We start from the raw sequence: 23,720 nt of genomic DNA on the forward strand, positions 1-23,720 counted from the left end.
TGTAAGCACCACCTCGTGGTGGTATCTCCTCCCCTCTTAAATATCCATGGGAAGATTCTGAGTCCCGAGATTACAGCTATTTCAGAAATCTCCTGGTTTGTTGATGCTCATTTTGTGATAATCTGGGGAGATATGAGTGCCCCGGGCTTACCCTTAGCCTGCTAGTTCCCAGTCAGTGTGTGCTTTCCCTCCACTCATGTCCTCATCCACCTCACTACACAAGGTGAGACTCTGGCTCAGTTAGCATTACTTGCTGGACAGAAGATAGGAGCCAATTACCAACTGTGTTATGACCCAATTTGTTTTGCTGTGGGTCTCTTTATTTTGGATTTCACTGTATAATAACCGAAGAGAATAGTGGTATTTATGACAATTTATGTGAAGAGTTTGAAATTTAAGAAACAAATTGAAAAATACTTGAAGACTGCTAAACCACAAAGTGAAAATTCCTTAAATATTGTTTTCTTCTCAGAATGGAACCATCCAGTGTGAAACTCTGATCTGCCCGACACCTGACTGCCCGCTGAAGTCAGCTCTTGCATACGTGGATGGCAAGTGCTGTAAAGAATGCAAATGTGAGCATAACTTTTATGATGAATACTTTCTTTGGCAAAAATAAAGCTTTATATTAATAAATATTCACACATCATTGGTTTAATCTGGGCAAGCTAAATAGCTTCTAGAAATGATGGAAATAGGAAGAATATCTTGTCTATTTTGGTTGATCAGTTCTTTTCTGTTTAAAAATGTTCCATTTTATTCTAGCAGAAACTTTTTCTTGGAGGAATCTACTCTGTATAATAACAGAAAGATATATAAGAAACTTAGTGTAAGGCACTTCTTTCATTAAACTAGACATAAATACCTTCCAAATAGGTCAAGAATGGTCTATTCTCAGCCATGATAACCCAAGAAATCCATGATACAAGTTACCTTCAACAACAGATGATGCACCCACCAGCTCCATTAGCCCAAAGCACAGAAGTCCACATTGTTATAGGATCGTCCAGTGTGGGTAAGGCCATGGCCTTTTATTCATAAAAAGAGGCTCATACCACTGAGTGAGGAAGCTATCCTGCCTTTTAGCAGCCATGCAGTTCACTTTTGATGTCAGGAAATGTTCTTTGAATTCGTAGCTATTCCGAAATGGCTTCTATAGTACTCATTCAATAATAGAAAACATTGCATCTGTGTTACTTATACTTTAAGAGACTGCCCTTAAATCCTTGTTAAAAGGTGTATTTAAAATTCAGCTATTTTTTTTTTTTTTTACAAATGATTAGTAACATATATGAAAACTGAATTGTTATAAAATTTGTTTATAGAATATATAAGGCTATGTATGTGCAATGTAATCACACACACAGAACCACACACACACACACTCATATACACGACAGAGAGAAAGGGGAAGGGAGGCAAGGGCGAGGGAGCAGGAGGGGGAGAGAAGCAAGGAATGGCTGCTTTTGCTAAGGTAATTACATGTACCCTGCTACATTACCATGGACATTGCCATACCTTACTGTTGCCTACATAGGGAGCAATACGCTGTTGAGAGTGACAAGTATCAGTGAACAATCAGGAAGTTGTTTTGTAGTTCATTGATTTGATTCTCTCAGGAGCTCATTTATATTTAATTTTATTAGGCTTTGCATTGATGCCAAACCATTGCATGAGAGTATTAGCCTCATTCAGTAGAGTCTGCTGAACCAGGAAGGATTGAATGTAATTGTTCTTATACATGTTACTAGATAATTTTCTTGGTGGGGTGTAATCTGAGTCTTTCCTTGAACTTCTCTTAATAAGTAAAAGTTTGCGGTGATGTTCTGTAGCTTTCTTTGCAGATAGCTGGCGGTAGGAGGGAGGAGGGCCCTCTTATAGTACTTCATAGTCATACAATGACGAAAGCAGGGATCATACTTTTTGTTTTAACTTCTTTTACCCTTCTTCCCACTAATACTTATATATTGCTATTTGTGAATGTAATAGATTTGCATTAAGTGATGTTGATCTTATTAGAGACTCACTGATTGGAATATTGGATCATTATGATGGATTAATTAGTGAGAAGTACTGAATTTCAATTCTGATTTTACCATTTGTCTCTGTTACCATCAGTAAGCTGCCTACTTAATTAGACTATACTTGAAATCTTCCCAACAACAGGCACTTAGACTTACTGAAATGGTGAAATATATGGAGATTCATTAATGCAAAGTGCTTCTGGCATACTTTGGTGTTAATGATAGAACATCGACTGTGTTTGCCTCATATATAAAATAGTGAAAGCTACAAGTAAGAAATCAGTGAGGAGACCACAATATCACTGAAGAAAGTCCAAAATAATTTACTGAGTCTTTCATTTTACATGGTTAAAAATAATAGACAAAATGACGTTGTCTTTCGAGCCGTATTCAGTGGTGTAGAGAGGACTTGTGCCTGTGTTTGTTTGTATTTTGAGCATTTGACCTTCCAGTTCTGATGAATTCAGCATTTTGTAAGAGCTAGCAAGATATTTGCAGTAAACGCCTATAGAATTTTCTTTCCCCCTAAAGGAAGTAAGCATTTAGTTTATATGGTAAATTTTCTGAGAGATTGTTTGGGAATGTGTCTCCACATGCACAATTTAAAAATCAGTCATTAAAAATATTTCAGAAAATGTACTTTTTAAAAGTTTTGCAAAACCTAATTTTATAAGAGATAAATAACATTTAAAATAAATTTAGTAATCATTAACTGACTTGTTCAGATTTTTCAGATTTTTAAATATGCCAAAAGTGAGAGAAGCAATAGACGTGTGTGTCTGTAACTCACTGTTACAGAGGGGAAGGACACAGTCTTATTTTCCTCTGTTAATTTTCCCAGTATTATCATTGTTATAATTTATGAGAAGTCAATTTCAGTTGAGTATAAGTTAAGTTCAATGGCTTTTACTTTTTAAAACACAAACATTAGCCTTCCTCTCATGCCTTGCACTCATCCTGTCATTAAACCTCTTGTGCTCAGACTTTTTAGTGACATAAAATTAACAAAATATATTCTTCAGTGAGAACACTTTAGAGAGATTAATCACTTACTGTTTCTAAAAGCGGTTGGAAGCTAAAACACATAACCTAACTGCTGAACATTACTCTGCCAAGACTGAAACGAACAAAGCAAGTACGTGTGCCAGTCATTTTTTTGGTGTTCTTTATTTAATGCTTTCAGGCTGGCTTCATCAGAGTTGTTTGTGCAACTCTGAGCAGCCCTATTTTGCAGTCTGCTTTGTATTTTCCTTCTGTAACTTCAGCTCTAGCTCTTTATCCACATATAAATAACTGCTGAATAGCAAGAACGTTGTTGTTCTGGGAAAGAAGTCAGAGAGAACCAAGCCTGTCACTTTTCTTTATTTGAACCTATATAAGCAAAGCGTTGGGACAACGGGCTTAACCTTTCCTGCCCCGTCTGCTGAGCTACTGTGGTGGGGTTGAAAAGACACAAGATAAAATCCAAAGGCAGGAATGTCAATGCAAATCATTAAGGTAATAATAATCACAACTCAAATGAAGTCTTTCTTATCAGTCCCACAGGTTAGAAGGCACATACTTTGTTCCTCATGTGATCTTTAGAACAATTCTGTAAGGTAGGCATTGCCTCCATCTTCCCAATGAGGGATTACGTGCTTCATCCAAGAATATGCAGTTAGTTAGAAGTCCCAGAGAACTTCCACTTAAAGTGCTGTGCTTTGAGAGCCTATTATTCTTGGAAACCATCCACTACAATTAATCTAAGCGATCCACTTTTATCCACTTGGAGTCCTGGTTAAGTCTAGGTCAAATTGCAAAGTAAGCAGAGTTTGCCTTTGTCCCTTTCTCTTCTCCCCTTTCAGCCACCATCATCACATCCTTTATCCTAGTCACAGGCTCTCAACTAGCCAACAGCAAGATCGACTGACACAAATTAAAGATAGCTCTAGAAAATGTAAAGTATAGAGATTTTCACTCTGCAATATGATGAGGTCAAACTAGTTAAAGTACATAAAATCTCAACTCAGGTTAAAAAGAAAAAATGAAGAATTATCAGAAAATAATTGTCTAAAGTTCGAGGAAATAGAAAGTTATGGAAAGTCACTGAAAGTAGGAAAAAAATCAGTGCATTCATTTATTTTGTTTCAGTGGATTGTAGACTCAAGTTTCAACACAGAGCTCTGCTTTACAGAAAAGATGATTTATGAAAATAGGGAATCTGAAGCAAATCTGAACTAATGCTTTGATACCTGTTACAGAAGAGCTATGTTTAAAAACAAAAACAAACAAAAAAATCAAGGAAGGTAGATTTTTACATGTAGTTTTAGAGAGACATCAAATACAGAAAATGTGAATGTTACTATCCAAATTGGCTGGTGCTTGCCTCGTAGCAATAGCTATTTTAATTGTTTTCTCAAAGAGGCCAGATTTATATGAGCATATTAAAATCATAACTCTTTTGGTTGAGCAAAATCAGAGTTTAAATACATAATATAGATTACATTTTAATATTCTATTCCCTGATTAAAAATCAGATTGTATTAAATTTAATTTAAAAAGCTCTGTCACTTTAGATAAAATGGAGTTACTATAATGTCTTTGAATATTGAGTATTTAAGTATGTGGGTTATAGAGTTCGATTTTTCTGGGTTTGAATTCCGGCTCTATCACTTGGCTGTATGACTTTGGTCAAGTTTCTTAACCTCTCAGAGTCTCAGTTTCCTCATCTATACAGTGGAGAGAGCAATTATATCTATTTATATAAGGTTGGTGTGAGGACTGAATGAATAATTCATGTGAAGTGCTTACAACAATTTTAGCTATTGTTTTTATTAAAATAATCATTCATGTTTTTATTGATCAAAATACAAAGTAGTGAAACTATCTTATTGGGTCATAGATCTTAAAGCTACACAGGACCTCAGAGATCTTCAGAATAGCCATTTACTTTTGGGGAGGAAGGTTTTATTATCCCCATTTTACAGAGGAGTAATGGATGGGGACAAGGAGGATAAATGGCTTTTCTAAGATTAAACAATTAGTATATAATGTGAGGTATTTTTTTGTTTTTTTTCCAAATTGTGTTCTGATATTTGGTACTATTCTCCTCAAGGCCATTCTCTTTCTCAATATTTTGGATAGGTCTTAACCAATGTTGATACTAAGAACCAATTTATTATGTTTTATCTATTCTTTTTTGTCTGGCTTCTTTCATTCAAAATCATGTTGGTGAAATTTGTCCTTGCATGCAGACGTTTATCATTCATACTTATTGTCGTATATATTCTATTGGTGTTAATGTACCGCAGTCCAATCTATTGTCAAAGGGCAGTTGGGTGCTCTCCAGTTTTGGGTTATATAAATAATCCTTCTGTAAATATTCTTCACATGTTTCTTTTGGTGTTATACGTGTCTGATGGGTATACACCTTGGAATTGTTTGGCCATAGGGTAAAACTTTTATTCTATGGCAAAACTGTCTTTTCCTTTGGTAAAATTGTGTTTCCAAACAGTTTTCTAAAGTGGTTATACCAGTTTACCCTCCTACCAACAATGTATGAACATTCCAGTTGTTCCACAGCTTCACCCACACTTAGCATTGTTGGGCTTTTAGATTTTAGACCTTATGATAAATAATGTTGGTACGTGATATACTGTATTGCAGTTTAAATTTACATTTCCCTGATGACAAGTGAACATGAGCACTTTTTCATATGTTTATGGGCCACTTTCATTAATTTTAAATAATAGAAAATAAGAGTAGATTTTTTTTTTTATATGTACACTTTCCCAAAGAGCGTTACTCTTATTTTGGGCAGGAAATGGTAGTTTGGAGGATTTGATTCTTTTATTTTCATATTAGTGTGCGGATATATATGATTCTAGTTCTGTCATTTAATATGCAAGCAAAGTAGGGATAGGGATTAAATGACTGCCAGTTAAATAATTTGGGGATATTTTTAAAAAAGATATGACAATATAGTTTTACTGAATCAGAGACGTTTGAATGTGTGAATATAGGGATGAAGAAGAAAAATCAGTGGGATATAATTCACCAAGAATCTCTTTGTTCTTAAAATAAGGAAAAAACATAACTTATTTAATTTATGTAGGCTACATTTAAAACGGAAATAATTTTAGAGTGACATAATCAATAAACTTAGCTGTCTCTATTGTAATGCTGGAAGCAGGGGGAATATGCAGCATTCTCTGGAGATTTTCACACATGAACACAATTATGAATTAGTTGGCATTATAGAGACACAAGGGGCTACATGACGAGAATACCGGTACAAACTGAGGGGATCTATGCAGTAATGAAAAAGGTAGAAACAGCAATCAAAATGAAAGCATCTTGTTTTACTATCAGATGCAATATTTTTAGAAAGTTTCTTAAAAGTCTGTAGTTATTTAAAAACATTATGTCATAGCAAACAGTTGAATGAGCTGAGAGCTAAATTGTGCTGCTATAAATCATGTGTCTGGCCTTGGTCTGGATTCAGTCTTTTCTCAACAAAATAACCCTAATTTAATATTTAAAATAATATTGGGTAAATAATAGAATTAGGACACTTTTCTATTTGTATAGGTCTGTGTGAATAAATGGGCAGGAAAATGTCTATTTGCTCATTACATAGTTAAGATAATTGAGCTTATGATAGGGAATATTTTCACTAAAGGCAAATAGCTAAGTTTTATTAAAGGTTTCATTGGGATAATCCTGTAGGTTTCCCAAACACTGTCATTAATTTTGGGTGATATTATTTTGGTTTTCAAAAGAGTATTTGGCATAATGCTATTTTTTTTTCTTACACATTATAAAAACTGATAAATGTCAAATCAGTGGAAAAAATACTGAACTGGCAATATATTAATAAGCAAGAATAATTAACAATATAGCCTTCAGATTAATGACTATATGAGATTCCACATGATACATTTTAATAATCTTTCAAAAAATATAAATCTACTGTTAATTATTCAGCTTGTAGCTGAGGTGCGATGCCAGGAAAAGGCAGGGCAGAGTCACAGGATGATGACATTGTCACAATGATTTAGCTACTGTGTCCTCTACTCCACAGTCCTGAGTAGTGTAAATTGCTTGGTGCTGTCACTTTTTCTTCCATATCCTAGGATAGCATTTTTTTACGTTTTTACTGAACATAATGCATGCATACTGTAAATACTCAAGCAATCCAAAAAGATATAAAATAAAATATTAAAATCTCCCTTCTTCTCTCTCCCCAAACTTCTATTCCTGTGCCATTCCAGATTATTTTTAATGTATCCACTCACATACACATGTGTAGGCTTTTTATATATGGTAAATGATATCATATATTTTCCTGGACTTTAATTTTAGAGATATTTCTATATCAAGTAACTTTTAAAAATTGCTGCATATTATTCTGTGTCTAGTTTATTATAATGTTCTTCCTTCTCAAGGGATATTTTGGTTGTTTCTAACTTGTTATTTTTCTTATGAAAAAACAATATTTCAGGATGTCGTTACTACATGATCTTGGTGCATTTTTATATGGCTATCTACCAGGTAAATTGCTAACCGTAGAATTGTTGAGTCAGCTCTTGCCAAATTATAAAAATCTGGTCCTGGGTTTTCCCCCTTTAGTGAGGAGTGCTAGATGGTCGCACTGAGGGAAACCTGAAAACACTTTTCTTTTGGTTTCACTAAGTCTTTGAAAAGGGCATCAGAAGGGCTTTTTTCTTTTTTCCAAGCCACCTTGACATGTTAATATCAACTCATGGGAGATCCTTTAATGAGAGATAGTTTATGGAAGCCTGAGTGTTCTTGTTTTACCACAATGTTGTCTAGCGAGCTCAGATGCAATTGTTACAATTACGCACCTTCAATAAATTCTGTAGATGGCATAAGAATACATTAAGTTTATGTTTTTCTGAAATGAAAGTGGTTTTCCAAAAGCCATAACACGGAGTACTGCCCTCTGATTCTGAGGCATTATGCTGTGTCTCTTTAATCATGTTTTATTTTAAAATAATAGATAGTATGCAGCCTCTAGTTCTTCACTCTGAATTGTAATTTCTCTTTATTCTTAAGCTCCTCAAATTAATGCATTTTGTGGATTTTATTATTTTTCATGCCCCATTACTTTTTCTTAAAAGAATTTCTCTGCCCATCTAATGACATTGCTTAAGTGGCCTAAAACTCTTCAGAAGAGAGCTTTATGCGAATCTGCCTATAATAATAATTAAATCAAACTGTCTAGCGTTGTTCTAGGAGACTAAAACTGGGACTCTTTAGGGGATCAGAAGGCTAGTCCTGCTTAGTAGTGTAAGGCTTTGAAACAAATGAGAGAATTTCAGATTCATACCAAAGCAAAAGAGCGATAATCTAGTTAGCATTCAGAGGAGACTCAGTTTAAGAGAGATGAAAAACACTCATCTTAGGCAGAAAATGCAGCTTCTTATCTGCAGTGTTGTTAGGTAATTATTTTTAAAATGAGCTTATTTTCTTCTCAATAGAGATCATACAAATGGCATTTTGAAGTCAGGATAGGCAAAAATAAGATATATGCAATTTAAAGCATCTTACAAGTTGATTTCGGCAATTACGGGAAAGTGGTAACTCAGGAAGACCAACTGCATAAAAAAGGTAAATGGCCATCAGAGTGTCCAATGGAGAATAAAGCCAAAACACCTACCATCCCCCCAAAAAGTACAAAACATCGACTCAGCTGCACTGGACTCCCCACTGGATGCCTTTAATACTGTATGTGGCCTGAGTTCTCAGATATATATTTACAGATTGTATAAAATTAGCATAGATTGAAAATTAAATGAAAAAAGCACAATGATACAGGAGTTCAGCGTGAGGAAGGGTCAGAAAGGAATTCTCTTTGTTTTTTAGTTTAGAGATGGTTGTGATAGAGTGCAGTTCAGGCGTGTTTCTTTTTATTCAAAAGCTGGCCCCAAATTCAGAACTATTTAACTATAAAAAATACATATGAAATCACCTGAGCTTGCTGTAAAAAATCATTCCAGGTGTCAGTGGTGGTAAGAATGGAGCTCCACCCAATTTAGGAACATTAAGCTTGTAAAACATCTCATGTCAGAATGGCTGCGACATCCTCCCATGGCCTGTTACTAGAATATTCTACCCACATTATATACTAGAGCCTTTGTCTAGATATTTCCTCTAAATGCAGCAGCTCCTATTCATACTCTCTTCACCTGGTTTCTGGAATGTTGCTTTTATTGGGGAACTGGCTACGTGGTCTCTGGAGTTTGGGCCTAAGCTATAGGACCACACTAGGTTTTTAGGATTCGAGGTTCAGAGGTTCAGATCTTGGGCTTATTGATTGTTTTATATTTTAGTTACATTGTTATTGTAAAAACATTTGGGGGTTGGCTGGCTTCAGAATGGTCTTCACTTATAAATATTCTTCTGAGCTGTAAAGAGATGTCTCACAAACACTTGTGCAATAAAGTCAGCAACTTGGTTTGTTGTATGTACATGTATAATAATATACAGGTATGCTATTTATGATTTTGACTGTTGGCAAGTGACCCCAATGAGCCATGATGCATACACTGGTGACTTTGCTGAGATGTGACTTTTTGCCCAAAAGGCAATGAGACCTGTGTTCAGGAATACATCACTGAGCTCACTGCTTCTCAAATTCTACGGGGAATATGAATCACATGGGGGTCTTGTTAAAATGAAAATGATGGTTCAGTGGTTCTGGGATGGGGCCTGAGAGTTTGCATTTCTCACCAGCTCCTGGGTGATGCCAAAACTGCTGGTATGTGGGACACAATTTGATGAGCAAATATTTAACCAGTGGGTGTGATTTCCTGGTTGCCCAGGTTCTCAATGGAGCTTTATTTTTTCCTCTTGGATCTCAAGTTAGAAAGGTCTCCAAATACATGTTTTTAGGGTTTATGTTTTCAGCTGACATTTATTAAATATGGTGTGAGTATGAGAAGTTAACATGAATCATTTCTCTTGCTTGCCATAATGGCTTACAATTTATAGACGAGGAAACTGAAGCTTCCGGAGGTTACTTCACTTTCTGAGATGACCCAGCCAGTAATGTGGCAGCACCATGTGAACACATGCAGTGTTCCTCATGTACTGCCTCGTGATGTGTAACGTATCTCATTAGTGGAAATAGAAAATCAGTTTCAATGAAGAAGTTAAAAATGTATGACGTTCTACAGACAGCAATCGTGTTCAAAGGATATGGTAATACTTAGGAAATATAATTCTATAATGCTGATTTCCATACGTAATAAGAAAGGAGAGAAAAATCAAATGCAAATTATCCAGTATTTATTACTAAAGTGAAGTGTTTTTGTTATCATAGGAAGCACACTTTTTATGACTTCGTAGTATGTCATAGGTGGAACAGACGTTCTGATAGTTCAGGAAAATAAATTTTAAAAGCAAATGATTTCTAGTTGGATTTTTGTTTGATTTTGGTGAAGAAACAACAGGGAAAACATGTTGAGTTAAAACTTTAAAAAGTACCGACTGAAAAGGTCTAGATCTACCTGGATTATTAACTAGAATTCTTGAAAAATCAGTGATCATGGAGTGATCATGGAGAATTCCACCTCCTTGGTCTCCAAATCTTTTTTTTTTTTTTTTTGAAGCTTTCTTTGCATTTTCTTCAGATGAGGTTTCTTTCTAAGTACTCTTGGTGGAATAATTCACATCAGTCTGATTTCCCAGGCCTTTAGTAGTAGCTTGTTACAGTTTTATAAGATATATAGTTTTAGTTTTTGTAAGGTGGCTAGACTGAGATGAATTGTGGTGTCTCGATATTAAATTCAACTGTTCTCATCCAGTTTTTAACTATTTGTGTCCCACATACATTGGAATCTGCTTTTATTTATTTGTTTGTTTCTTTATTTGTTTATATATTTTGTTGTAGGTATTGTAAGAAGATGAATAAAAGCAACCCAATACTAGAAAACTTTAGGGCAGTGTGTTTTCCACAAGCCTAAATTCCCTTTTCCCTTTTGCAGAAATCCTACCTTTAATCCATTCCCTTAGAATTGTGCTCCATGCCACTTGATTCCTGGGGTTATTTCAAAGATGGTGATCTAGGAGGAGTTAGTGAGCCTGCACAAATGCACCTCACAATGCTAAAACTGAGTGTGTGCAGATAGCCCTGGATAGCCTTCTCAGTTTTTATTCAACCCATTCAAGCCTTTTTGATCAGTTTCAGGTCCTCATAGTTTATTGCAGCATTATTTGCAAGAAGAAAGGAAACATGAACTTTTTCTGTCTGAGTTATTATTGTTAGATTAGGGAAGCTAAGTCTTTATCATGCATGGTGGAAGAGAAAAAAATTGCAGCAAGTAACACATTCTTTTTCCACTATTTTGTGGGTAAGCATCATCTTTTTAAAATGAAAAATTGAGCTTTTCTGATCACAAATTAGGTCCTCTCGCAGCAAGTGGTATTAAGAATTTCCCATTTCCGTTTATGCCTATGGTTTACCTCCAACATTTCTCAGACCCTGAATCTCAGAAAGATCACTTTTACTTGTTGGTTGGGAAGAAGGGAAAGGGTGGGCTAGTATAGAACAAAATGAACATTGTATTTATTCACTGATTTATTTAATCTGTTACTGTCCCTTCCTACCATGATTCCTAAATGCTGAAGGACAGAGTTGGGGGAGACGATCAGTGTGGGATGTGAAGTGGAGTGTAAGAATTGGATTAACTATCCTGGCTGAGTGTGCTACATGTGCAGGGATGAATTTAGGAGCTGAGGAGCTTAGAATAATCCTAGAAATAGTAGTATGGGGATGATTGCTCTGTGCATATAGAAATTAAGTGAAATAAAGGTGAAATTGAGTGTCTTACCACTGAGTCTCTTTTCAATGATTTTCATTCATTTAAAAAAAAGTTGTTAAGAGCATCTCCTATGAATTAGTCATTGCTAAACACTGGGGATACAGTGCTGAACAAAATACGATTGCTCTGTGCTTTCAAAGTCTTAACAATCAAGTTGGGGAGACCGACATTAGTCATATAATGATCGAGTAGGCAGTGCAATGCTGTAGCAGTAAGATGCTGTTAGAGCAACTGTCGTAAGTGAAATTCACCGAGCAGGGAGATCAGGGAAGGCATCCTTCAGAAGATGATGTTTGGGCTGGGATCTAATGAACAAATAGCATTACACCAGTGAAGATAAGAAGGAAGATATGTTCAGGCCAAGAGAATTTAATATGCAAACGCTCTGTATAGGGAAGTAGGATGTTGTGAAGGGAGGTTGGTGTGGCTGATATGCAGAGTCAAGAGGTAAGAAGGGGCCAGATTAAGGAATTTAATTTTTATCCTAAGGGTAATGGGATGCATGTTACATATTTTAAGAAAGGCAGGTCTGTTTTTGCAGTTATCCATAGAAGAAATGACGATAGTAGCTTCATTAGGTGGAAGTGATGGGAAGTTCGATTCTGGATATATTTTGAAGGTAGAGGCAATAGGATTTTCTGATGGCTCAATATGGGTATGAGTAGAAGAGAAGAATTAGGATTACTCCAACGTTTTTGGTTTGAGGAAGTAGAAGGATGGCGTTACTATTAACTAAGATGGAAAGGCTGCAAATTGAGCTGGATTTGGGAGAGTGGCTAAGATCCAGAATTCAGTTTAGATATATTCTATTTGAGAGGTGGATTAGCCACTTAAATGGAAATGTAGAGTAAACAGCTGTATATATGAGTATGGAGACTGGGACAAAGGCCAGAGGTAGAGCTAAACATCTGGATTGTTCAATTTTCTTTTGTTTCTTGGCAATTTGTGTTTATTTTCTGAATTAATTTTTCATGTACATTATCCACTTTGAAATTCAATGTTTTGTGTTTTTGTTTCTTGATTTCTAAGGGTTCATTTTATAATAAAACTCATTTGTAATATATGTTGCAAATATATTTTTATAATGTTGTTTCTTTTATTTAGTGTGCTTCAAAAAAGATTTAAAATTTTTTGTAACTGAATCATTTAGTCATGCTAAAAAGGCCTTCTTCCTTTCATTCATTAGAATATTTACTTTCTAACCAACAAATGGCCCCACATTTTTTCATTTTAAGGTTAAACAATCTGAGATTTAATTTGGGTACATGATATAATAATTCTAGTTAATTTTTTTGTAAACAAGTTAATCGATAATTCCAGTACCATTTATTGAATGATCCTTTGTTCACTGATTAACATGCCATTTTGTCTTATATTAAATAGTTATATATTTACATGTATTTGAATTTATTTCTAGGATTTCTATTTTGTTTTTAATCTATTTGTCTCATAGTACTGATTCTATAATATTTTAATTATTGTAGCTTTCTAGTATGAGTTATTATCTGGAAAAAGAAGTCTACCATCATTCTTCTTTTTAAATTTTTATTGGGTTATTTTCTCTCATATATACTTCCAGATGACTTGTGCTTATCATGAAAATTATCTGTCCCTAAATGGTTTTAAAAACTCAGTCGTGTGTGTCTGGTTCTGGTACCTTTTTTGAGATAATTTTTTGATGGATAGCACAGAAAAAATGTGCTTATTATTATTTGTTATTTTGTATGTATTAGTGAAAGCAGTCTCATGGTTTAAGATTTGAAATATTTTAGAGGTGGAGTAATTTTGGATGTTGACAAGTTGGGTCGTAGTGTTTTCATTTTCATTTGTTTCAATGTATCTTTTGATTTCTTCCTTGATCTCATGATTGACCCATTCATTATTTAGTAGCATGTTATTTAACCTCTATGTGTTTGTGTGTTTTTCAGGGTTGTTTTTGTAATGAATTTTTAGTTTCATACCATTGTGGTCAGAGAAGACAATATGATTTCAGTCTTCTTAAATCTATTGAGACTTGCTTTGTGGCCTAACATGGTCTACCTTGGGAAATGTTCCATGTGTATTTAAAAAGAATGTATATTCTGCTGCTTTGGTTGAAAGGTTCAAAAAATATTAATTAAATCTATCTGGTGTAGTGGGTCATCCAAAGAAACACCACTGTTTCTTTGTTGATTTTCTGTCCGGAGGATCTGCCCATTGGTGTCAGTGGGGTGTTAAAGTCCCCTACTATGATTGTGTTACTGTCAATCTCTGGCTTTATGTCAGTCAGTATTTGTTTTGTATACTTAGCTGCTCCTGTGTTGGGTACATTGTGGTTTACTAGGGGTATGTCCTCTTGTTGGACTGATCTATTTATCATTATGTGATGTACTTCTTTGTTTCTTATTCTAGTCTTCATTTTAAAGTACTTTTTGTCCAATGTAAGTAGTGCTACCCAAGCTTTTTCTCATTTCCATTTGTGTGAAATATCTTTTTCCATCCCTTTACTTACAGTCTGTGTGTGCCTTTTGATCTGAGGTGGGTCTCTTGTAGACAGCATATGCATGGGTCTTGTTTTCTTACCTATTTAGGTACCCTAAGTCTTCTGATTACAGCGTTCAATCCATTTACATTGAAAGTGATTATTGATAGGTACATAGTTATTGCCATTTTATTATTCATATTTTTTATCTACTTTTGTTTGTTTGTTTGTTTTCCCCCGAATTCTTCTTCTGAAAGAAGTTCTTTTAACATTTCTTGTAATACTGGCTTGGTGGTAATGAATCCTTTAGCTTTCTCTTATCTGGGAAGTTCTTTATCTCTCCTTCAATTTTAAATGATAACCTTGTTGGATAGAGAAGTCTTGGTTGTAAGCCCTTGTTTTGCATCGCTTTGAATATTTCCTGCCACTGCCTTCTGGCCTGCAGTTTCTTTTGTGAAATTAGCTGATAGTCTTATGGGAGCTCCCTTGTAAGTAATTAATTGTCTTTCTCTTGCTGCTTTTAGGATTCTGTCTTTTTATTTAACCTTTGCCATTTTTATTTTTAACGTATCTTGGGGTGACCCTCTTTGGGTTCATATTGTTTGGGACTCTCTTAGCTTCCTGGGCTTGTATGTCTATTTCCTTTGCCAGGTTAGGGGATGTTTCAGTCATTATTTCTTCAAATAGGTTCTCGATCCCTTGCTCTCTCTCTTCTCCTTCTGGTACTCCTGTGGTGCAAATGTTGTTGCACTTGATGTTGTCTCAAAAGTCCCTTAAACTATCTTCATTTTTCTAAAATTCTTTTTTGTTGTTGTTGTTTCGATTGGATTTTCTGTTACCTTGTCATGTAAATTGCTGATTCGATCCTCTGCTTCATCTTATTTGCTGTTGATTCCTTCTAGTGTATTCTTCAAGTTATTGTATTCATTATTTCTACTGTTTTGTTTTTATGATTTCTATTCTTTCTTTATGTTTGGTATCTCTCTGTTGAAGTTCTCCTAAGTTCCTTAAGCATTCTATAACCAGTGTTTTAAACTCTGTATCTGATAGACTGATTGCTCCATTTCATTTAGTTCTTTTTTCTGGAGTTTTCTCCTGTTCTTTTATTTGGGACGTGTTTTTTTGTTTCCTCATTTTAACTGTCTCTCTGTGTTTTTGTTTTTGTTTTTCTATGTATTAGGTAGATCTCCTATGTCTCTCAGTCTTTGCTGGGTGGCCTTATGTAGGAGGTGTCCTGTGTGGTTCAGTGGCACAGTCTCCCTGATCACCTGTGCATGTGTTCCATGTGTCCCTTGTGTGTGTTGTGTGTTCTCCTATTCTAGTTGAGCCTTGATTGTTTTGGGAACATCAGTGGGTGGGATTGACTCCCAGGCTGACTGGCCATGAGGATTGGCTATGTTCACAGCATATGAGCTGCCATGTGAGGGCTGACCCCTCATAGGTGGGTTTGTCCAAGAGGGCTCTTGTGCCTATTGCGACCACCCTTCTGGTGTGCCACTTGTGAGGGTAACTGGATACTGTTTTGGTATGTTGTTTCTGGTGTCTTTTGGGAGGGGCTCTTATGTGGGCCAATTTCAGCCTTGCCTATGACCAGCCTGGGGCTACCTGGTCAGAGCTATAAAGCTATATGGGGTTGGTTGCTGCCTCTGCTGGACCTGACGGTGTGTGGGGATGGCTACTCTATGAACTGTGGCTTGCTGTTACCAGTATTGGGCCTGGTGCAGCTTAGCAAAAGGCCTATGGCTCCCCTAGTCCCGTTGTCACCTGCTGGCTGTCCATAAGGCTCAGCTGTTGAAATAATCGCTTTATGTGTCCAAGCCACGCTGCTTGGCCCAGTGTGGAGAGTGTCCTCAGTGATGCAGTACTAGCTGGGCGGGGCGGGGTTCTAGGGAGTCACAGTGTGGGGGCTCTGGTTTTTACAAAGTTAATTCAGATTTGGTTCTTGCACCAGTGCTGGACCAGTGACCACTTTGCAAAATGTCCTGAGAATACTGCAACCAGCCACCACTCACCTCAGGCCTACGGATCCTGAAGAGCTGCCCAAGAGAGGCTGCAGCACAAGTTGTGGCTGACTGCCCACCACTGAAAGTTCCTCAGGCTGCCACGGGCAATCCGCTGCTGTAAAAGACTTATACAGCTTTTGGGGTGGGGCCGGCCACCAAGGAGCCTAGTTTTCCCCCATGATGCAACACTGACTGTCTATGGCAGGGACCCAGGGTGTCACCAAAATGGTGCACATGAGCAGATTTTAGCAGAACAATGAAGTCTCAGATTTGTCCCTTTGGGGGAGGGTTCAACATAGAAAAGATGGTACCTTCTTTTAGGCTACACATGAGGCAGGCTTCACACAAGGACAATGGTGGTTGCCCCTCAAGCCCTTGCTGCAAAGCCATATAACTCAGTCTTTTCCTATATGTCTCTGGTGCCTCTCAAATTGCTTCCCCTCTACCGGAGCCCAAGTGAGTGTTTGCAAATGAATGAGACCGTGCGTGGGCGCTTTAAGAGGACATCTGGATTTTTCAGCTGCGTTCTGTTTCACTAGGACAAACGGACAGAGGCCTCACTGATTTTAACTGCCAGATGTTGTGGGGATTCCTCTTCCCAGCATAGGACCCCTGAGCTGGGGAGCCCACTGTGAGGCTGGGGCTCTTCCTTCTTCCAGGGGGCCCTCTGCCAGCAAGGTGCTCCTCCCGGTCTTTGGGGTCAGCCCATTTTGCATCTCTGCCCCTCCTACCAGTCTTGAAGTGGCCTCTTCTTTTTATGCTTAGTTATAGGGGTTCTGTATCTGATGATTCTTGTCTTCAGATGATTCTTGAGGTTGATTGTTCTGTAATTGCAATTTTGATGTGATCCTGGGAGGCAGCAGGCATAGTGTTTACTTAATCCACCATCTACTGTAGTTACTGCTTTCAAATTAGGGAGTTTTGGTCAAGAATGAGAGGATATGAATTATGGGAAGCTTCACTGACTTCAAGGGCCTCATTCTTTTTCTGGCTGTAACTTTCAGCATTGGTGCAGCCTGCAGTCACATGTAGTATCAAGTGCTTGGTGAAACTGTAGGGCCATTGCTGGTGGAGATAAAAGATGGTTGTTAGAGGCATGAAATTTTTTTCTTTGGACAGAGTTTCAAACAAAATACACTAGAAATGTGGTGTGGTGCTTTTAAGGAATACTAGCCGAGAAAGGCTAGTCAAAAGGGGGTCAAAAGTAGTTGACTTTAAGATTGAAATCTCAAGGTGGAAGTAACATGAGTGGCAAGTAAGGAGTGACATTTCTGAAGAAATTCTAACCCCAGCTTATATACGAGTAGAATGAATTGAGTTACTCTTTTTCACACAAGGCAGGGTCCATTTGTCATTTATGTCTTTATCTCCATGACTTGACACAGTATGTGGTACACAGTAGATGCTCAATAAATGCTTTTTATATCATTTATTGAATAAGGTATTCCATATTTTGGCTCCTTTTCCAAGAATTTTTATTGTACTTATCTCTTCTATACATATCAATACTAAGTTTAGATTATTACCCTTGCCACTTGTGCATCTTCTGCAAAAAGAAAAATTATACTTTTCTTCACTGTGTCAAGTTTATTCCTTCTATATTTTGAAGTGGGGTTTTAATAAAACAGGGTAACTAAGGGTTATGTGTGGCAGCAATTGACAAAGCTAATAGCATTGATGAATGAAAACCATTCATCCTAAAAAGAACAGAAATAATTGTCTTTTCTAAATTCTTTACTTTGTCACGAATGTTATAAACTTTCACTGAAGGCAAGTTAAATCCATTTCCTGATTTTACAAACTTTGAGGACAAAAATTTCCCCAAGATAATATAATTACCACAAATTATCATATCAGGAAACAAAATGTTTAACTGGGATAGTCTTTTCAGATTGCGCTAAAAACAATGATGAGTTTTCATATATGCAGTATTGATGTTGGATCTCTTTCTCTCTCTCCACTGTCTGTCTATCTATCTATGTATCTATCATCTATCACCTACATCAAAAGAGACCTTTTCTATACATGAAAGAAAGTCTCTACCAGATAAACAAGGCATCATGTTTATTTGTTTCTAGGTTTTACTATTGTACAAATACCTCCATGATTATTGGAAGGTTGAATCTTATGAACAGAAATTTATAGGTCAAACCTTATATGAAATTTGTAGAATTTTGACACTTATTGATGAATTGTTCTCAAAGATTTTACCAATATTTCAGTAATATATAGAACTGCCCATTTCTATCACCACTCTAGCATAAGATATTGTCATCACTTAAAAGACAATATGTTCTAATTTGATGTATATGGTTTCTTATCCCGTGGACTTGAGCATTGTGAATGGGTGGGAGTATTTTGGGATGAAAGTGGAGAGAGAAGCAGTAGCCACATAATGCAGAGTCTTTTAAGTGATTTGAAAGACCTTAATATTTATTTCCAGAGCATTAGGAAGAATTTGAAGGGTTTTAAACAGCAGTAAAGTGCGATGAAGTATTACATTTTAGATAGGTTACTCTGCAGCAGCACGGGAACTCGATTGAAAGGAAGAGGAGGTTATGTGGGAACGTTAGTTAGGAAACATTAACGCTAGTCCAATTTAGAGAGGTTGAAGTCTGAGGTATGATAATGTGGAATTGGAAATCAGTAAATGGATTTGAAATTTGAATATGTATTAAGTAGAATAGATTGCTTATGGTGATTGGATTTCACAGAATGAGGGAGAGAGATGTATTATAGTTGAGTTTCATATTTCAGACTTGTGCAAGTGGATGGATGGTTATGCTACTTACTGAAGTAAAGAGTACTGGAGTACAAGCAGGTTTAGGAGGAGATTATGAGTTCAGTTTTTGTCATGTTGAGTGTGAGATGCCCATGGATGTCTAAAAGGATGTATTGAAGTTTGGTGTATACATTTGAAGTTTAGAAGAAAGGTCTGAATGGGAAATGTGTATTTGGGAATCATTTGTATATAATAATAATCGAAGCCATGAGAATGGTCAGAGTCATTTATGGGGAGAATATATAGGAAGAGGACATGAGGGGAAGGATCAATCTTTGAGGCATTCTAACACTTAAAATCTGTAAGAGGTGGATAAGCCTGTAAAATATTCTGAGGAAGAGTTGCTAGAGATTTACATGGATAATCAGATGTATTTTTTGTATGATGGGAGCTAAGGGAAGAATGTTTTAGGAAGCAGGGAGTGATACATGATAACAGAAGGTGTCGAGAGACCAGGAATGATGATACTTAACATTTTTCATCAGATTAAAAGTGTGGAGGTAATTGTCACAATGAGAGTACTTTTGGTGTACCAGACAGGAAGCCAGATTAGAATGGGCTATGGGAAGTGGATGGAGGACAAGTAGTAATTCTTTTTGTAATAAATTTGGCTGTGAGTTTGGGAGGAGAGATGGAGCAGATAGTGGAAGCATATCTAGGGTTCGGGAACTTTTTTTAATATGAGAGAGAATAGGAGTGGATGTTAGTGGAATGTATCAGTAAGAGAGAAAGAGAGAGAAGAAGAGAAAGCATGAGAGAGAGAGAGAGAGAGAGAGAGAGATGTATAGGTATTAAAATAGAAGGGATGAGTCAATTGATGGTATAAATTAAGCAGAAAGGATAGGATTCAGAGTATAATTGGAGGGTTTTGCCTTTGCTGGGTGGAGAGAAACCTCCTACATAGAAACAGAAGGGAAAGGAGGTTAGGTGGATATGGATTTAGTTAAATGTATAGATTTGGTGGAAAGGAAGTTAAAGGAGTTGAGTCTGTGTTTGACAGCTTTTATTTTCTCTGTGAGGTAGAACCCAGGGTGATTTATTGGGGAATAGAAGTAGAGTCAGAGGTAGAGTAGAAATGGTGGAAAGATAGCTGCTTAAGAAATGTTGACAAAGTTGCTAACTAAGGCTGTACTATTTATCCATCTGGTTATATGATTTCCCCCTAACGTTTGACATCGGAGATGTAGTCATGAGGAAAATGGATTGATTCATCCATAGTTAGGATTTTGCTTTCTGGATAAAGAAGTTTATGGTCCTGGCCAAAATTGGATGAAACTTAAAGACTTAAGAGATTTAAATTAGATACAAAGAAAGTAAGTACAGTTGAGGAGTAATCAATAAGAAGTAAGTTCATATTGAACAGGAAGCACCAATGAAGTTGAAGGAGAAATGCAGTGAGAGTAGCTGAGGAAGCAACTTGGAAGTGTAAGGAGTTTGAGTCAGATAGTGGAATGTCTGATTTAGAGCTTTTGGACGTGGAACAGTTTTGAGTTGAGACAAATGTAGAATATGACTATGCAGGTCACGTGAGGGTGCGGGTGGGGTTGAAGGAGCCAAGAGGCAGGGTGCTGGATGGGTCAATCACCCGAATGTCAAAATCTTCCAGAATGTTGCAGACATTTGGATGGAGAAAGAAAATATGACCCAAATTTCAAAGACAATAATGAATGAAGGGGAGTGTCCAATGGTGTGTGTGTGTGTGTGTGTGTGTGTGTAAATGGTAGGAAAGTTGGTGACATGAACCTCAAAGAACAGATTTTATTTTTTATGAGAGTAGAGAAGTGACAGCAGCTGTACCTTCTGACTGTGAAGTACAGAATGTAGACATTTATATATTTTGCTAGGGCTTCCATAACAAAAAACAGCAGACTGGGTGGCATAAATATCAAACATTTATTTTCTCACAGTTCTGGAAGCTACAAGTGTAAGATCAAGGTGTCGGCAAGTTTGGCTTCTCCTGAGGCGTCTCTCCTTGGTTTGGTCAATGACCACCTCTGCATGTGTCCTCTGGTCTTTTCCCTATGCCTGTGCGTCCCTGTTGTCTCTGTTCAAATTTCCTCTTCTTATAAGGGCACCAGACAAATTGGATTAAGGCCTACGTTAACAGCTTCATTTTAACTCTATCACCTTTGCAAAGGCCTTATCTCCACATACAGATACGCTGTGAGGTACTAGGGGTTAGATCATCAACACATGAATTTCGGGGAGCATACAAGTCAGCTCCTAACAATGATGTGTCCATGGTAGTCACAGAACATACAGCTCTCCCTTGCGAGGGCAATAAGACAAGTGGTATTCTTGTGGGGTGCCACAACTCAGGTTAAGCCCAAATAGCCCAGAGGATGAAGCTATTGATGAGACAGAGGTAGAATTTCAGAGGAGCAGGTGAGTTTGGCAGTGAGATTTGTTGCGTACAGGTAGGTATGTGAAAGAAGTACCATAATGCACTATTCAGGAGGCGGGAATGAATAAAGCTCATCTGGTTGGTGTACAAAGGGGAAAAAGAAGGAGATACTGACTTTTTGTTGAAATAGCTGCCTCATAGTGTTGTCAGTAGCAAATCCTGATGGAAAAATAGTGGGTTTGCAATGCTTTTCATGATATTTTGCATTATTTTCTGTTGCTAAGTGAGTAATTTTCTTTTTCTACTTTATACTTTTCAATAGGTTATTATTTGTATAAAGGAAAGCTATTAATTTTAGTCTACTTATTTTATAAGTCAATTATTAGTTCAAACAGTTTCTTGGGGATTCTCTTTTTTCTAGGTAGTCATTCATATCTTCCATAAATAGTGATCATTTTGTCTCCCTTCAGATATACCGCTAATCATATTAATTCTAATAATAATGGTGACTCTGGTGAATGGTGCATCATCATTATATATTGGACCATGCTAAGGACTGGGTTTTATTCTTAGAAAATTTATGCAGTAGTCTAGGTAAAAATTAATGGGACTTAAACCAGAGTTTAAATGCCATTAACAGCTATCCCTTGAGAGGGCAATAAGACAAGTGGCAGTGAAAATAAAAGGAATAGGTTTCATAATACAATATTTGGCTTTTGACTGAACATAGAGTCTGAAAGAAGAGAGCTAAAGATGATTTCAACATTTCCATTTACATAAGAGAAGTACAGAGAGAATGCCTCTTGTGTTTCACCTTTAAATATAGGATTATTTCCTTATTATAAATGTTTAAAAGCCTAACTGGACCAAAGACTATTTGTCATTTAACAATTTAGCCACAAACTTCCAAATTGTATCCAGTTATACTGGCTATGTTGCTATACTCCTTCACCAACACTGGATATCATTTAACATTTTGTTATTAGATCCTCAGGAATAAAATAGTATCTCATTTTTGAATTTAAACCTTTTAAATTAAATCATAGCTGACATACAATATTATATTAGTTTCAGGTGTAGAACATAGTGATTTGACATTTATATACCTTACAATGTGATCACCACGAGAAGTCTAGTAACCATCTGTCACCTTTCAACTTTATCGCGATATTGACTGTACTCCCTATATACATTACATACATCACATCCCCGTGACTTATTTATGTTATAAGTTTGTATCTCTTAATCCCCTTCACCTTTTTTCCCCATTCCCCTACCACCCAACCCTCTGGCAACCATCAGTTTGTTCTCTGTTTCTATGAGTCTGTTTTGTTTTGTTTGTTTATTTGTTTAGTTTTTTAATATTTCACATATAACTGAAATGATATAGTATTTGTCTTTCTCTGACTTATTTCACTTAGCATAATACCCTCAAAGTACATTGATGTTACAAATGGCAAGATTTTATTCTTTTTTATGACTGAGTAATATTCCATTATAGATACATCTTACATTTTCTTTATCCATTCATCTATCAATGGACATCTAGGTTGGTTCCATATTATGGCTATTGTAAATCATATTTCCAATGAAAATAGAAGTGCAGCTATCTTTTCAAATTAGTTTTTTTGCTGTATTAGAGGAAGTACCCAGAGCTGGAATTGCTGAATTGTATAGTTGTTCTGTTTCTAAAGTTTTTGAGGAACCTCTGTAGTGTTTTCCATAGCGGCTGCACCAATTTTACAATCCCACCAACATCTTGCTGCTTTTAAGATTCTCTCTTTGTCTGGTGTATCTTGGTGGGTCTCTTTGGCTTCACCTTGTTTGGGACTCTGTGCTTCCTGGACTTGGATGTCTGTTTCCTTCACCAGTTAAAGAAGTTTTCAGCCCACTATTTTTTTCACATAGGTTTTCTGTCCCTTTCTTTCGCTCTTCTCCTTCTAGGACTCCATATGGTGAGAATATTAGTATGTTTGATGTTGTCCCAAAAGTCCCTTATGCTATCCTCATTATTTTAAATTCTTTTTTTTTTTTCATTTTACTTTTCCAAGGGGGTGATTTCCACTATCCTGTCTTCCCTATCACTGAACCATTCTTCTGTGTCATCTAATCTGCTATTGAGTCCCTCTAGTGTATTTTTCATTTCAGTTGTTATATTCTTCAGTTCTGATACTTTTTGTTGTTGTTCGTTTTTATATTTATGTCTTTGTTGAAATTCCCACTGAGTTGACACACTGTTCTGCAGAGTTGGTTGAGCATCTTTATGACTATATGACTAT

The 23,720-nt window shown here is 36.5% G+C and overlaps 1 protein-coding gene across 3 annotated transcripts in view; it reads left to right on the forward strand.

Moving 5' to 3' along the window:
- NELL2 (neural EGFL like 2) overlaps positions 1-23,720 on the forward strand; it is a 316,189-nt gene that overhangs the window by 84,567 nt on the left and 207,902 nt on the right. For all 3 annotated transcript variants that reach the window (XM_019748417.2, XM_074325809.1, XM_019748418.2), the window contains exon 10: positions 473-575. In XM_019748417.2, coding sequence (XP_019603976.2) covers positions 473-575 — 103 coding nt within the window. The remainder of the gene's footprint in view (positions 1-472; positions 576-23,720) is intronic.

This window comes from Rhinolophus sinicus, linkage group LG02, assembly GCF_036562045.2.
Source record: "Rhinolophus sinicus isolate RSC01 linkage group LG02, ASM3656204v1, whole genome shotgun sequence".
Classification (NCBI taxonomy): Eukaryota; Metazoa; Chordata; class Mammalia; order Chiroptera; family Rhinolophidae; genus Rhinolophus; species Rhinolophus sinicus.